The sequence below is a fragment of the Seriola aureovittata genome, chromosome 10 (assembly GCF_021018895.1).
Source record: "Seriola aureovittata isolate HTS-2021-v1 ecotype China chromosome 10, ASM2101889v1, whole genome shotgun sequence".
Lineage (NCBI taxonomy): Eukaryota > Metazoa > Chordata > Actinopteri > Carangiformes > Carangidae > Seriola > Seriola aureovittata.
The window spans coordinates 10,426,201-10,442,252 of record NC_079373.1 but is presented as its reverse complement, the minus strand read 5'-3'; the positions used below and the strand labels follow the sequence as shown (position 1 = coordinate 10,442,252).

The 16,052-nt window shown below is 39.5% G+C and overlaps 1 protein-coding gene across 1 annotated transcript; it reads left to right on the top strand.

Moving 5' to 3' along the window:
* Window positions 1–365: 365 nt before the first annotated feature.
* LOC130176133 (tyrosine-protein kinase CSK-like) lies at window positions 366–15,456 on the top strand. The gene is made up of 13 exons (XM_056387050.1): window positions 366–838; window positions 6,506–6,705; window positions 6,812–6,925; window positions 7,101–7,213; window positions 10,640–10,859; window positions 11,581–11,674; window positions 11,804–11,869; window positions 12,182–12,281; window positions 12,395–12,485; window positions 12,575–12,648; window positions 13,495–13,690; window positions 13,805–13,891; window positions 14,368–15,456. Exons 2-13 carry the CDS (start codon window positions 6,691–6,693, stop codon window positions 14,551–14,553), a joined length of 1,356 nt encoding a protein of 451 aa, XP_056243025.1. The 5' UTR covers window positions 366–838; window positions 6,506–6,690; the 3' UTR covers window positions 14,554–15,456.
* The last annotated feature ends 596 nt before the right edge of the window (window positions 15,457–16,052 follow it).

Genomic DNA, 16,052 nt, shown 5'->3' with positions numbered 1-16,052 from the left:
GGAGGTCTAGTCCATGGAAGTTCCGTTTTGCAGTTCAGTAAAAAACCGCATTAAATGAACGAGCCAGTGGGAGGTTTTATGTAGACAGGGCAACTGTTTCCTTTTGGGATCGAAGTTCACTGTCAAGGCTCTTGTGCAAAAATACTGTGCAGTTCTCTTGTGTCTTATGTGCAGATTGAAACAATAAATAATAAAAAAAAAAATTCCCACCGAGCTTTTATTTTGTGTGTGGGTGTTTGTAAACACTGCCTCATTGATGCTCAAATTCCTTTACCAGCTTCACTGAAGTGGATTGAGTGATAGCCTGTTTTTAGCCTATTTTTAGCCGGGCGAGTTTATCATTAACGCGCATGTGCACTGCAAAACCAAGGTGGGGCAAAAAAACTTGAATGTTTCTGACGGAGCCTGAAGTAGACTGAAATAAGTTTGAATCGGGAATAATACATCGCCGCAGTTTTTGGCCGAGTGAGTTATCACGTTTTTTCCAACCCACTTTACGTCTCCCGCAGAGGGACAGACGACACCGCGGCGATAAGTTTGTAGAACAGTTTTTTCCCTTTATTTAAGACTACTTGATTATGACAGGAGACGCAACAACAATAGTCTTGGTTGGTTTTAGTGAATTACTTTTGGACTGCTGAAGTTTCGAGTCACCTGAGAAAGTCTTCACTTCCTCATCAGGACTTCATGTGTTTTGCGCTTCGGTATCAGCCACGGTTATTTATTTATTTGATGAGTTGTAGTTTGGCTGCCTACGCTCACATGAAAACGGACGTCGGCCAGTAGCTGAATCACCTGTTATTGCCTTAAATCTCTCCATTTTGCCTCCTGCAGACAGGTAAGAGTTTTATTTTGAAATGTGGTCATGGCTTGTAGATACAGTGACGCTGCAGGGTCGTGGTAAACCTTCCTGAGAAATAAACTGTAGACCTGTCAGCTTGTCTACTTCACTTTACACCACGTATAGATTTGATCTCAGGAGGATTAATAACGCAATGTGAAGTGACTGAGCTCTGATGAACTTATATTCAGCTTTTCAAAGAGCTCTGGGGTTTGGACGCTGCAGGTGTTCAGTGACAAAGACAATAATCAAACGTTTACCTGTACTCACCTTTATACACTGAATGCAGCTCAAAGTGCTTCACAGTAAAACAAGTAGGCTTCATAAGTATGTGATTTCATGATAGAATTGGCCTTATTAACGTACTCCTTCAAAATTTAGGTCACTCTCTTTGGCTTCCTGGGGTGCAGCAGCTACATCAGGCAGCTCTGTCACAACATGGTAGATAATGGTATAGATAATAACCTGATACTCTTCTGACTTGCACATGCATCTAATCTGTCACAGAGCCCTGGGATCTTTGACAGTTATTTGAAGGTGTTACTGGCCCCCTTAAGCTGGCTTCACCCACAGAAATGTGTGATTCGCAGAGGGTTTCTCATTGAATATTAATACCAGTCAGCTTGATTTTGCCTCTCCTCATTCAGTTTGTCATTCTCAGGAAACAATTAATCAAACTTTTGGAAAAGCCACCAATGCATTAAGACAAAAGTGTCAAACAGAAAAACAAAAGTTGACTGAAAGCTGTATTTGTCAGAGAGGAACTGAGGCCCTTTTGGGTCTATGTCAGGGTGATGCCCCTGCAGCTTAGACAGGAATTCCCTCACTGGTCAGAAACTCTCTGAAAAAGACTGAAAGCAGTCTGGTGCTGGCAGTCTTCAAGCCTCCTCCATCGGGACTTCTTCTTATTGAGTGTGACAAAACTGTAAAGAAGCATTAAGTTGGTGAAACAAGATGAAGAGAGCTCATGAAACCACAGCAAAGTGTAACTGCTACCCTGTAATGTGTCATGCATAGCTGCATCAGCAGAGCAACATTGCACTGCATTGTGTGCAAGGTACCGCAGCAAGGAAGTGTCTGTCCACTGCTCAGGCATAGCAGCTTTGCCTTGCATGGTGTTTTCTTGATATATTTGCTTGGTAAAATCACCAATTACCCAAAGTGTCATATGTGTTAAGACCTTCACTATGTTTGAACTTTGGATATCATTAAAATGTAAAGTTTTACTGTAGTGCCTGGTTGTTAAATAAAATGGGATTCTCCCCTGACTGACAACCATTGATGTTTCTCTTCCTGTTGCTCTCAAACGACCTTGTTTTGCAGAGTTTAGTTTTATGTTGATTTATGATAAAGAGGGTGCAATATTAGGCTCTGTATGAGCCTGTGAGCCTCATAGGCAAAACTGTCAGTCATTAAAGTGATACAATGATGGCTTGTGCTGCAGGGCCTACCACTAGATTCATACTTCCTCTCTTAGATCCCACAGTTGTTTCAGCGAACACTATCGCAGCACCAGAATCCAGCTGTTGTCCCAGAGGCAGAGGTGATTTCCTCCTCCTCCGAGAACATCTGCAGCCTGTCAGGCCCAGCTGGGTGAACTGTTGGCATGTGCTCCGTCCTTCTCCTTCTGTACATTTCTCCTTTCCCACCACTCAGTGTTTCTGTTTGTGTACCAAGATGAAACCTCAGTGGATATGGACAAAAATCATTGTGTCCTTCACTCTCCACTTTGCTCTGCCACCCTGCTGCTATAATAGTGATGATAACAGGGCAGCATCATCAAAGCAGCTGCAGAGCATCCTGAAGCTTTAGGGTCAGGATGAGGGGCGGATCACCCCGGCCCCCTGCTGCACATGGAGGAGGCATACAGGAGTACAGAGCTGTAATAACACAGACATAATGTTTATTGTGACATACCTACTACAGGATATCCAGTGGTGGAAGTCGTATTCAGAGCCTTTTCCTTAAGTAAAAGTATTGATACATTAATGTAGAAATACTGAAGCACAAGTAAAATCCCTGCATTCAAAATACTTACATAAAAGCACAGAAGTACTTGTTTCATAGAAAAATTACCCCTGTGATTGATATTATCATATATGACACCATGAGATTGTTCATACTTATGCATATGTACGCAACCTTTTACTGTTTACATATTTGAGGTGAAGCTAGTTTCAACAACAATGTACAGATATGTAGTTTAGTCCACTGGTTCTCAACCTGGAGGTCAAATCCCCCCAAGGGCTCATAAAATATATCTGATCGAAGAAGAAAGAATTAGATACACAAATTTGTGTTCATTTTTGAAACTTCCTTTTTATTGTGAAATATTGGATAATTTATGCCGTGAACAATTATTTAAATCTGAGAAGTTTATAGGGAAATGTCTCCCTGGTGGAACTGCTAGTATCTCATCTAAGACATCTGAAAAGTGACAAGGGGCCCTAGATGCTGTTTTTTAAGGGGTCACAAGCTAAAAAGGGGTGGAGCCACTGATTTAATCTTTAACAAGACATTTTACTGTCCAAGATTATTGTTTTTTTAATGTTTATCTTAAATATAACTACGTAAGTAAAAGTATTCCAAAAATGTACTGTAGTAAAGTACTGGGGTAATTGTACTTTGTTCAATCACCGAGGACAACTGCTTGAAGGCTGCGTTGTTTTTCTTCAAAGTAACTTTTAACAGACTAGTTCACCGTGGTGTGTTTGAGTGATACTGACACATTTGGAGACCCGTCCACAGCGCCTCTGGTCCCCCTCACTTCACTATATCCTCACCTCAGCATTTACCAAAAGTAGCAGCATTTTCACCTCAGGTTTTGCCTGCAGATAGACGAGGGAGTGGCAGATTTAAACAAGACCAAAGAAGATATTTCTACATTCCTGTCCTGTCTTGCTTCGTGCAGTCATGCTACCACTGATTTGTACAGTTCAGACTACAACTGACTTGCATGAGAGCCAAATGTTGATGAACCGGTCTGGTTTGAACAGTGTGATTGTTAGGGATGCCAAGAATATGCAAAATTGTTCTCACCTCAAACAAAGCTATATGAGATTTGTTTCAAGTGATGCGACATGTCCGTTTATTAGTTACTTGTTAAATATGGACTTCAAAGAGATTGTGCTCTTTTCTGACTCCATTCAGGTTCAGTCTGTAACTCAGCTTACTGGTTTCCTGTTTCAAAAACTTAGGTCACGCACCGCTGCTCCTGTAGTAGACGATATCTCTCAATCGGATGTAATAATCCACTGCCAGCAATCATTGTGTCAAGCCGTTGTTGGGCATGACACAGCATGGACTATGTTTAAAGAGGAATTCTCATGATAATAACATCAACAGTCGATGCAAGTTGATTGTACTTGTTCGAGGTAAAATATGAAGAATAATTTGTATTTCCAGCCTTGCAGAACTGAGGCTGAGTTTAAAGCTACTCATTGGACAGGGGACGATGGACTTTTCGATGAGACAGGGGTCATCAGAAGCCAGAAACGCGACCGACTCACAAAGACAGCCTTGTGCGCTTCCTGAAAAGGGCAAGCTGTGCTTCCATGTAGAGCTCTCTGGAAATGGCAATGTGACTCCATGACAGACTGAGTTCTGTCCCATCCAGTCAGCTGCTGGTGGCCTGCTGCTGAGATGCATTCACTGTCCCAAAACAGATGAATTAAAAAGTGCCGTTGTGTGTGTCAGCCTTGGGCCAGTTGATCCATTCCTCACTTGGTGAGATCACTCTGCTCCTTCATCGAGGACTTTGCCCAGACATATTCTGTTGCCATCAGGAATTCTGATAGCTTTACTATTTTCAGAGCATTATGAGTGTGATTTCCTGCTTCAAGTTACAACTCATACAGAGATGGATCAAATCGGAGTTCAAAGATTACATTAGATTAGTTTAGATGAGTTTTTAGCTAGCATCGTTCTAGGGGTGGCAGTGTCGTTTGGTCAGTTGGTCCACGACTTTGGTCGGAGATCACTGAAGTATATCCATCCTTTGGACACCAGGAACGTCTCCACAAAGTTTCATGACAATCCATCAAATAGCTGTTAATTCAGCCTTAACCAACGTGCTGAACCAAGCAACACTGCCAGGCCGACATTGCAAAACATTTTTTTTCTAATAATTTTAAATAATTCTTTTTTTCTTGTGAAACATTGGGTACTATTGGGTAGTATTTGAGAAGAGAGAGTCACTTTGGTTGACTTACTCGTGACTTATAGCTATTTTAAACCTGTTACGAGACGAAATTACCTCCTTTTGAATATGACACGAGCCAAAAATATTTTTGGTCTATCCATTTAACAGTTTGGTTTTCTTTACAATGATTGTTCCAGCCTCACGAAGCTGCTAAGCGTGGCTGTGGACTCTTGTTCTTGTTTTTCTCGTGACCTTCTGCGCAGTGTGGAATGTGTCAAAGTGAAGCATAGAAAATATGGGTTGGGATGCGCCAGTGGGGGCGTCTGCTGTGTTGATGGGCGTGGGAAACGTGTCCAGATAGCTTTGTCCCTCGATGCAGAAAGACAGCTGCAGTACTCTATAGGGGTCGACTGTGCCACATCCTCATCATACTGAGTGATGACAGTCCTCTCTGGGACACATGGGAGTTTTTAGTCTCACATGTGGTGTCTGTTAAGAGGTTATTTATTCAGGATTATGTCTGTTTGTGAGAGAACAAACTTGCATTTAAAATGATGTGTTCAGGCAGATTGTGTCTAAGATCCCCGCCCTCATATTGGAGTATATTCTAAATCTGGGCTCTCATACAGGAAGCTGACTTCACAGTGATGGACATGTCAGAGGATGTGACCTCGTGTAAAGACAGAGAGCTATCAAAGCCAGGATTTTCCCTGACCATTGAGCCCTGTCACCTTTCCATGGGAACTGATACAGGAAGAGAGGAAGCAGGGTTTTGGAAGGGGGGGGGGGGGGGGGGTGTTAAGCATTACTTTATCCATAGGTCATCATTTCATTATGACGCCTCTGCTCTGATTTGTTGTGTAAGTATCATGGAAACACTGCCTCGGGTGTTTAAGGTTACTGTCACAGTGGCTGCTCTACTGACGTAAAGAAGCGCTGGGCTGGATGAGTCCCTTGGGCCTGGTCAGATCTCACCACAAGTTTGCATTCCAGTGTTGAGGAGAGCTATCATGATTCCTGCATGGCCCAGTCATTGGGGCTCACAACCAGTGTGTGTCCATTTTAGGTCAAAATGGACAGTGTTGCCATATGAAATACAAAACTACAAAGCAGATGAAGTTTCATTCCTTTTATTCATCAGCTAGAATATTTTTCCAAAATGTATGTTGTAGTGTATTTCTGTCTTTTTAAGTTGTGTTATTGGTCCATCTTTCTTCTGAAAGCCGCTCTTTATGCTAATACTATTGTTCTGCGTCACGGAAACATTCAGCCCCAGTTGTGAAAGTGTGATTTAAAAAAAGAAGACTTGTTAGTTCTGCTTTCTGTATTAGCACGTTATTTTTACTGACATTGCCTGATCGTATGCCAGCCTAGAAGGATATGATAATAGCTGACTTGTTTTCTGCGAATTACTATGTACCCCTGCAAATTCTCTGTCTTCCTGAACATATGTTCGTGGTTAAGTGAATACCTTTGAATGAGGTTTGTCATATTTTAAAGTAAGTTCTGTTTTTTCTTCATAGGTACTCTCTCTGTGTGTGCGTGTGTGGGCGCGTGTGTGTGTGTGTGTGTGTGTGTCTGTGTGTCTGTGTGTGTGTGTGTGTGTGTGTGTGTGTGTGTGTGTGTGTGTGTGTGTGTGTGTGTGTTTACCAGCTCTAATGGTAGCAGCTAGAAAACCCCACCTGTGAGAGGATCGAACCGCCTCATCATGACAGAGGTCCGGGTAAGACAGGCCTCTAGAGGACAAACAGGGCTGCGTGTCAGAACATAGATAGAGAAACAAAAATGTGATTTGTTTACTAATTAGGGATCTGCCCACGTCCCCACAGACTCCATGGCCGCAGGGCACAGAGTGTGTGGCCAGGTACAACTTCAAAGGCACATCAGAACAGGACCTGCCCTTTAACAAAGGAGATGTGTTGACTATCATTGTCGTCACAAAGGTAACGTTTCATATGCTACACCTCTGCCCTATAAAGATAGAGTGTTTCTTTTTAGTTCTCATGCATGTGAATTTGACACTGACACTTATTGTCTCTAAATATGAAAGGACATGTTACTTACATTACAACATAAATATTTATTCATTTTAGCCATTGCTGACATTTTGTGTTTCAGGATCCAAACTGGTACAAAGCTAAAAATTCTGCAGGTCGTGAGGGAACAATCCCGGCCAACTATGTTCAGAAAAGGGAAGGTGTAAAATCTGGAGGCAAGCTGAGTCTTATGCCGTGAGTATGCAGAATATTCTGGCTTATTTAGTTCCGATGGCCAATGCAATCTTACACTTTCATAGCAAACAGAATTAGGCTTTTTTATTTGCTGTCTATAGTACATCTGAAAAGTTTCCTGCACATCAGCTTTGTGTGGTTTCTGCAGCGATGGCTAAAATAACTCCACTTTACCCTCGTCTTATGGCTGTGTAGCTGCTGAAGGCAGATGGCCTATTTGTCGGGGCACCGACGCCTTAGTTATGTGAATGGAGACCACAGTTGGGTCAGGCTGTGTTGTAATTGCAGTGCACTTGTGTCTGTTTCCAACGCAGCTCTGCTTGAACTCTGCACAGTTTCCTGTTGTTTGTTTTCTATCTCAGACTGAAGTAATCTCAAAAATCTCCTTGTTTGTCCGTATGACAAGTTTCCGTGCGCATGCATGTGCATATGTGTATGAATGACAGGCTTAAGGTGGATATAAAAACTCTACACATCCCTGTTAAAATGACAGGTTTTTGTGATGTAAAAGAATGAAAGATTCATTTTTAGAACATTTTCCACCTTTAATGTGACCTATAACCTATAATGTTCAAGTGAAAAACAAATTGAAACCATTTATGAAAAAGAAAAACTTACAATAACCCGGTTGCGTAAATGTGCACACCCTCTTATATTTGTAGATAATCAACCAATCACACTCAAACTCATGTTATATAGTAGTATATACCTGCCATTCATTCAAGTGACTGTGATTAACCCAGTTTAGCATTTCCTGTAGGGTTTTCTTGACATCTTCTTAGTTGCAAAGGCCATGAATGGGATCTCACTGCTGAAAAGTATCAATCAGGTGAGGGGTACAAAAGAATTTCCAAGGCATTACATTTACCATGGAAGACAGTGAAGACAATCATCATCAAGTAGAGAAAATATGGCACAACAGTGACATTACTAAGAACAGGACGTCCCTCCAAAATTGATTAAAAGACAAGGAGAAAAGTGGTCTTTGAGGCTGCCTGAGGGGCGACGGCAACATTAAAGGAGCAGCAAGAATTTCTAGCATGCTCCCTACATGTGACAACAATCTCCCGTATTCTTCATCTGTCTGTGCTATGGGGTAAAGTCGCAAGAGAGAAGCCTTTTCTCACAAAGAAAAACGCACCCGAACCTCCGGATAAATTGCACTTATTGAATAGATGTAGTACTTAGAACTTACACCAAGGTCTCTTGCTGCACTGAAGCTTTAGTGTTGTCCCTCACTTGTCCCTTTGGATAAAAGCCTCTACAAAATGAGTAAATGTAAATGCATCCATTCTCCCAAAACCATGTGTAAAAATGTGTTATGGTCTGATGAGACTGACTATGAACTTTTAGGTCATAATACCTAAAAGTATGTTTGGTGCAAAACAACATAGCACATCACCAAAAAAACACCACACCCACAGTGAAGCATGGTGGTGGCAGCATCATGGTTTAGGGTTGCCTTTCTTCAGCCGGAACTCAGGCTTAAGTCAAGGTGGAGGGAATTACAAACGACAATGATCCAGAGCATACATCCAAATCAACAAAGGAATGGCTTCACCACAGGAAGATTAAAGTTTTGGAATGACCCAGCCAGAACCCAGACGTGAATCCACCTGACCTGAGGAGGGCTGTGCACAGGAGAGGCCCTCGCAATTTGACGGATCTGGAACGTTTGAGACTCTTACACCAAAAAGACTGAGTGCTGTAATAAAACCAGTATTAGTTTAAGGGTATGAACACTTATGCAACCAGGTCATTGTGAGCAAACTGTCTTGGTAGAAATGCAACACCTTTTTACAAGTACACTATAATAATGTTAAAAGAACCGACACAAGTCGAGGAACGCCAGATGACCTTCTCTTATAAAATGCCGTTCTCATTATTGTAAATATCACCAGTATTTAATCTGGGAGCAAAATGCTACAGGGCCTCTGAGTGGAGGCAGAATTATGTTTTATAAAATGACAAATTTGCCTCTTCCTAGAACTCAGAGGAAAGCTGTTTGGATTTCAGTGGGGAAAAAAGCTTTTGTCTCTGTTTTCCGACAAGATTTTTTATGTTATATTTAAATATAACTTTCTCATGGAGGCAGATGCAAATGAATTTTCTGTACATTCTGTGACTCCTTCAGTAATAAAAGTGGTCACGGTGGATATGCAAAATACTGAAATCTATACTATTGATAACAGTATTTATTTTATTTGCATTAAGCCCCATTTGAGGTAAATGATAACATCATGAAGTGAACCATTAAATGAGGACAGATGAAAATTTCTCAAAGGCTAATGAAAAATAATCAACAGCACAGGCCCGACATGGACCTCGCCAGTATTACCTTATTGACTGGTAGGAATTCAGATGGTACAGCATGTGGGAAAAGGAAAATAATACTTTCAGCTGATTATTGACAAGCAGAACAACTGGTTCAAAGCAAAAATCAGCTCCTGCACATTGTCAACACTTAGGGTGAACTTATTCAGTAGCTATATTACATCAGGCATTTCATAAAACAAATGACAATGAGGCTGCACATACACACACACACACACACACACACACAGAAACATCAGCCATGGACTATGGACCAAATAGTCAACGGACAAATAAGCAAACACACTCAGGATGACGTGAAAGAAAGAAAATATATTATTAGGGTTAATTAAGGCTAATTCTCCTCTACCTACTGCACAAAAATTTGATCAGTTGACAATGGGAAAAAGAGGAACTAACCATAAGGTCACAAAAACTATTCCACAGAAAGTAGATTCATTTTAAGAATAAATAGGGAACATCATAAATCTTATCAAAAGAACCAATGAAATATTACACTTAAACCCTCAAAGTCTGAATAGAAAACATTAATTCCCAAAATGACAAAAAATAAATAGGGCAAATGTTCAGTACATAATCACTCGAGCACAAATTACAAGAACATAGATAGAAAATCAGAAAAGGGACAGCTTGGAAATGGGATGTTGAGGTCACTGCTCTTGATTTTACAGGGGGACCACATAAACCAGCTTCCACATGTGAGGCCCTATCCAAAATTTAATAAGGTTAAATGTATATGTTGTAATAGCACTTAATACATATAAAGTACTTTTAAATATTTGTATAATAAAATAAAATACCTGACGCAGAGCAAACTGTCTTGGTAGAAATGAGTAAAAATAGGAGGAGAAATATGTTTTGTAATGACTGATGCAGGCAGAGGTAATCAGCAGAAAAGATCAAAGTAGATTTCAATCATTAGGTTTCTCAAGTCTACACATTGTCATAATTTTAAGGATTTTTGTGCTACATTTTCAAAACATTTTGTTTATATTTATTTAATTCACTGCGATTAAGATGAGTTTTGGTGACTGAGTTGTGGTGGTCTGTTTTGTGGATGTACTGATGCCTCTCTGCCTCTTCCACTCCCAGATGGTTTCACGGGAAGATAACGCGGGATCGGGCAGAGCAGCTGCTTCACCCACCTGAAACAGGCCTGTTCTTAGTGCGAGAGAGCACCAACTTCCCCGGCGACTACACCCTGTGTGTGAGCTGCGATGGCAAGGTGGAGCACTACCGCATCATTTACCACAACGGCAAGCTCACTATTGATGAGGAGGGGTTTTTTGAAAACCTCATGCAGCTGGTTGAGGTAAGACACAATATTAGTTTTTGTTTTCTAAATAAAACTAGGTGTTTCTGATGTTTGCTCTGGTTCTATATTGAGTCTACTGTATGTATGGTGTACTTTCCTGTTTTAGAGTTCCTGTGTCTTTGTGCTACCTCATAGACCACATACAGTTCCTGGAACAAATAATGAACAGGAAGTGTCAAAGAGGAAGAGTGAACAGTATGCTGAGGTTCAGAGTTCTAACCTCAAAAAGACGCCAGTCATTTTACTCTAAAACAGAAGTGCATATCAACTTAAAATGACTCCTTTTCCCGTGTGAAACATTTCTGGCAAGCAGCAAACGAAATATTCTACAGAGTAAAATAGATGTGTAAGTTCAGTATGACCTATTTAGGGGGAAACCTTATCAGTCAGCCATTCTTTTCTCATTAGACCAGACAGCCCTCTACTGGTCATTGTGAAGCGCTGCACACTGAGTTTTATTGCTTCTAAACTGTAGTGTTGGTGGGGTTTTTTTCGTCATATATATGTTTATTGAAGCTCCATTAGTGTTAAAGAAGTTGGTTCGGTTGTATGTGGTTCTGGTGTTTTTTGTGCTGTAGTAAACATTTCCTATGATGGTACAAGGCCATGAGTAATTGACACTCCTCCAAAGTGATGTAATACTTTCGTTTCCACTTTATATTCATTTTACTCCTCATTACTCTTGGTTGGTTTTTAATTTGTCTTTGTTTGTATTTAGCACTACACCAAAGATGCAGATGGCCTGTGCACCAAACTAATCAAGCCAAAGGTGGAGGAGGGGACGGTGGCCGCTCAGGATGAATTTTCCAGGAGTAAGGCTCAGTTTTTCAGTCTTTTACAATTGATGTGACTGTGACACTGCAACCTTTTTGTCTATGAGAAGCATGTATGGGCCTGTTGTGTCTCAGCTGCATGCTGTTTTCTCTTCAAATGGCCAACAGGTGGCTGGTCAATGAGCAGGAAGGACCTCAAACTGCAGCAGGTTATTGGAAAAGGAGAGTTTGGAGGCAAGTTCACATTTAAACCTTGGCTAAATTTACACTGCAGAGTACAAGTGATCCAGTTTTATTTCATTGCTCACATGTTGCAGGGATAATAAATGTATTATGAACATGTACTAATGCAATTTTCATATCCATGAAGATTAATTTAGTAAAATGTTTGGTTAAACTACATTTAAATACCAGATTAATACATTTTGTTTGCAGAACATATTATTTTTTCACCTATTTCACCTTTTCTTCAGTTCGGGGTCAGATAAATACAGTTTCCCTGATTGTGTACCAACAGTACATTGTTATTGTTTGTGATTGTTCCAGATGTCATGGTTGGAGACTACAGAGGGACTAAAGTAGCTGTGAAGTGCATAAAAAATGATGCTACAGCACAGGCCTTTATTGCAGAGGCTTCGGTCATGACGTAAGGGTCATTAAATATTTTGTTATATATATATATATATATATATACATTTTTTTTTAGAAACACAAACAACCCCAAAATAACATGTCTGTGTGCTCTTCCTCCTCCCTCAGGCAACTACGGCACGATAACCTAGTGCAGCTGCTTGGAGTGATAGTAGAGGAAAACGGGAGTCTGTTCATTGTTACGGAGTACATGGCCAAGGTAGGTGGCTGACTGTCAGACCAGCTGATCATTTGTCAAAATCCAGGACGTAGTAATGAATGTGTCACACTTTATTTTGTTTTTCTCAGGGCTGTTTAGTTGACTACTTACGTTCCAGAGGCCGGACAGTACTTGGTGGAGACGCTCTCCTTAATTTTGCACTGTGCGTATTTCTGCAGTTATCCACAATATCTTGAGTCATACTGTATTAAAGGTAGACGGTGGAGTTTTTGACCACTAGGGGCGCTGTGGAGCACTATTTTGATGACCAGGTGGCAGATTTGTGTGTATTTTGGCTCATGCACATAAGCACAGAGGTGAAATGATACTCTTGCAACTGTAGAAGATCAGAATGCAAATACGTGTTGGGGTGCATACTGCAACAGAATGTGAAACAAAATTCATACTACACATTATAATTGGTCTAATGAATCCACAAAGCAATTTCTTTACAGCATGCAAATAGCTAATGATTTGTCCATTTTCGTTTTTTCCTCATTTACATCTTGAAATATTTATTAATTACGTTAATATGGTTTAATGACTTTAGGAAAATCTCACTAAGATTGGAAACTCTTGCTTAATGTGTTTGTAAATAGACTTGCGGGAGTAGCCCTCCTGCAAAATGAACCATTATTACCAAATGAGAGGGACAAGCTGTCTCTCAGTTTCAGGCAGTTACACACATCAACACTTGGTGGTTTAAGATGTAATGTAAAACAGCAACAATGCTCCAGTAAACAAGGAGAAGATGAAGAGAAATGAGCTTCCCAAATGTTGACTCATTGGAAATGCATTCGGCCTGTTTGTCAGGTGAACGCATCTTAGATGAGAAACACTGAATGTAACCCGTTTGTTTAGAAGAATACTCCACACTGTATCTTTAAGATTGCCCATATTTTGTGGTATCATCAGAAAATTTCTTCAGCACATTACTTGAGGCCAGGATTGAGAGTTTAAAAGGAAACATCCATGAGGTTCTCAACTTTTCTTTTCTGCACCTGTACAGAGACGTCTGTGAAGCCATGGCGTACCTTGAGGCAAATAACTTTGTCCACCGAGACTTAGCAGCCCGAAACGTTCTGGTGTCTGAAGACAACATCGCTAAAGTCAGCGACTTTGGTCTGACGAAGGAGGCCTCTTCCACTCAAGATACTGCTAAGCTTCCGGTGAAATGGACATCACCAGAGGCCCTCAGAGAAAAGGTACACTGTTATTTAAAGGGAATGCTGACCATACTGAGTAGTGTGCTTTCCCATTTTTTACCAACCACGCAGTGACAGAAACTCTGACATCTATGTTTCTCTCTTAATTGATAGAAATTTTCCACCAAATCAGACGTTTGGAGCTACGGTATTTTGCTTTGGGAGATTTACTCTTTTGGCCGAGTGCCTTATCCAAGAATTGTAAGTATCAATATCTTTTTGTGAGGCATACAGAAAATATGAAGGAGGAATTTTAATTCAGAGATGGATCAATTAGCAATGATTTACAGTCTATATTCTTTAGTATTAATGCTTGAGAATATATTTTTTATTATACTTATGGGAAAATAGTGATATGCTTTGTGGCTTGAAAGATTGAAATGTTAATTTAAGTAATGCACATAACAGAAAAATCCATAACTGTTTAAGACAATAAAAATGTTGAAATAAATTCCCAAGTACTGCAAGATTTAGAAGAGCAAAACTTTAATTTTTTATTTAAAAGAAAACAACTGCCGTGTTCTTTAGTCGGTTGAAAGCGTTTTTCACCAGTCACATCGTGTGTGTGAAATTGCAAATTGTGTGACACAGAAGGTTCATACTACTTAATCAAAATTAATTAGATTGTCTCCTGTCCGTGGAACACTTTGTACCAACAACTTTCCTCTTTTCTGTAGCCATTAAAAGATGTAGTGCCTAGAGTGGAGAAGGGATACAAAATGGACTGTCCAGATGGCTGTCCTGAAGTGGTCTATAACATCATGAAACAGTGCTGGAACCTGGATCCTGCTGCTCGACCAAGCTTTCAAATGCTGAAGGAGTGGCTTCAACATATCAGCCAAGGGATGGGAAAAAAACCGTGAGACATCTGACAGCGAGATCTGAAACGAAAAGTGACTTTCCTCTTCCTTCATTTTGATCACTCGGACCACAACCAGGGATGAAAAAATTGATCTCACGGACTGTATTTTTTGGCAAAGTTCACAACATATACTGTTTTCCTTAATTGTTAATTATGAGTGTCAGAATGTAGGTTTCATAGTGTCTCAGGTTGCTCAAACTGCAGTGACTCTTAGTTACTGGCTCAGTTGCTCTAGTAAGTCTTGCGCTCTGTTATCAAGAGTGAATAATTAACTGTCATATCGAAGGGTGCTGTCGCAGAGCCACAGTCCCTTGGCCTGTTTTTTTTATATCTTTTATGTCCTTTCCATTAATATACATGGTCATATCGGCGGCTTCATTTCATTTTGTGAACTTTTGAACATCATTTGACTAAGCTGACTGAAACTGTGGTATCAGTTTAAAGAGGAAAGATGCTTCAAAAGTAGAAATGCAACTTTGACATGTCATAACTTGCTGCATTTTTTTTTTTTTTTTTTTTTTTTTTATAGTTTCCAGGTACACCTTCTTTGCATGAAATTGTGAATGTTGAATTGTTAAAAGGACTAAGTTAAAATTACTATAATTATGCAGCTTTATTTGTTCATGGTTATATAATTTTTAATTTGCCTACTTTTGAAGCCCTCTGTACGTCTAAAAAGAGGCACACATTTTGACCAATGTCATCTTTACTACTGATACAACACCATTCAGCTCAGTCATCATTCCCATGTATGCAATTTTTTCATCTGACATAAAAAAAATGTTTTACTTTGCAAATCTTTCGATTTAATCAAACTATCTGGATTTTGTATGTAATGAGAAAAGGAAAATGCTAATAAATTTACTTTGCTGCCATTTTCAACAATAAAAAGTAATTAATTTTGTTTGTTTGTGATATTTAAAATACTTTTTTATAAAAATTGTCAGTTAAAGATTAAATATTGGCTATTTAATATTGTAATAGTAAATAGTAATATAAACTCCCATCAGTGTGTAAGTGTACTGTAATATTACCCAGATACTCTACTTGCAATTGGTATCATATCAATTTTAGAGATATTTGTACTTGACTTGAGTATTTATATTTTTTTATTTTATTTATTTTGCTACTTTATGCTTCTATTCCATTACATTTAGTTATGTGTTTGAAAGCTACCACATAGTTATTTTGGTGATAAAGATTTTACAACGTAAACATATCATCTTATAAATGATGATGCATAATTGTGCATATGCATAATTATAAATTAAATACAAAATAGTTGAAATTTGCTCCATATTGACCAGCTACATGAAAATGCTGCATATTTACTAATGCATCAGTAATAAAAATGCACTTATCTATTATATGTAATTTAAAATTCTGAAATGGCTTATTCTGGATAATGAGTACTTTTACATTTGATACTTTAAGTATACTTTGTTGAAAATAATCAATGTACTTTAAAATAAAAGAACAGTTTGGATGCAGGACTTTTAT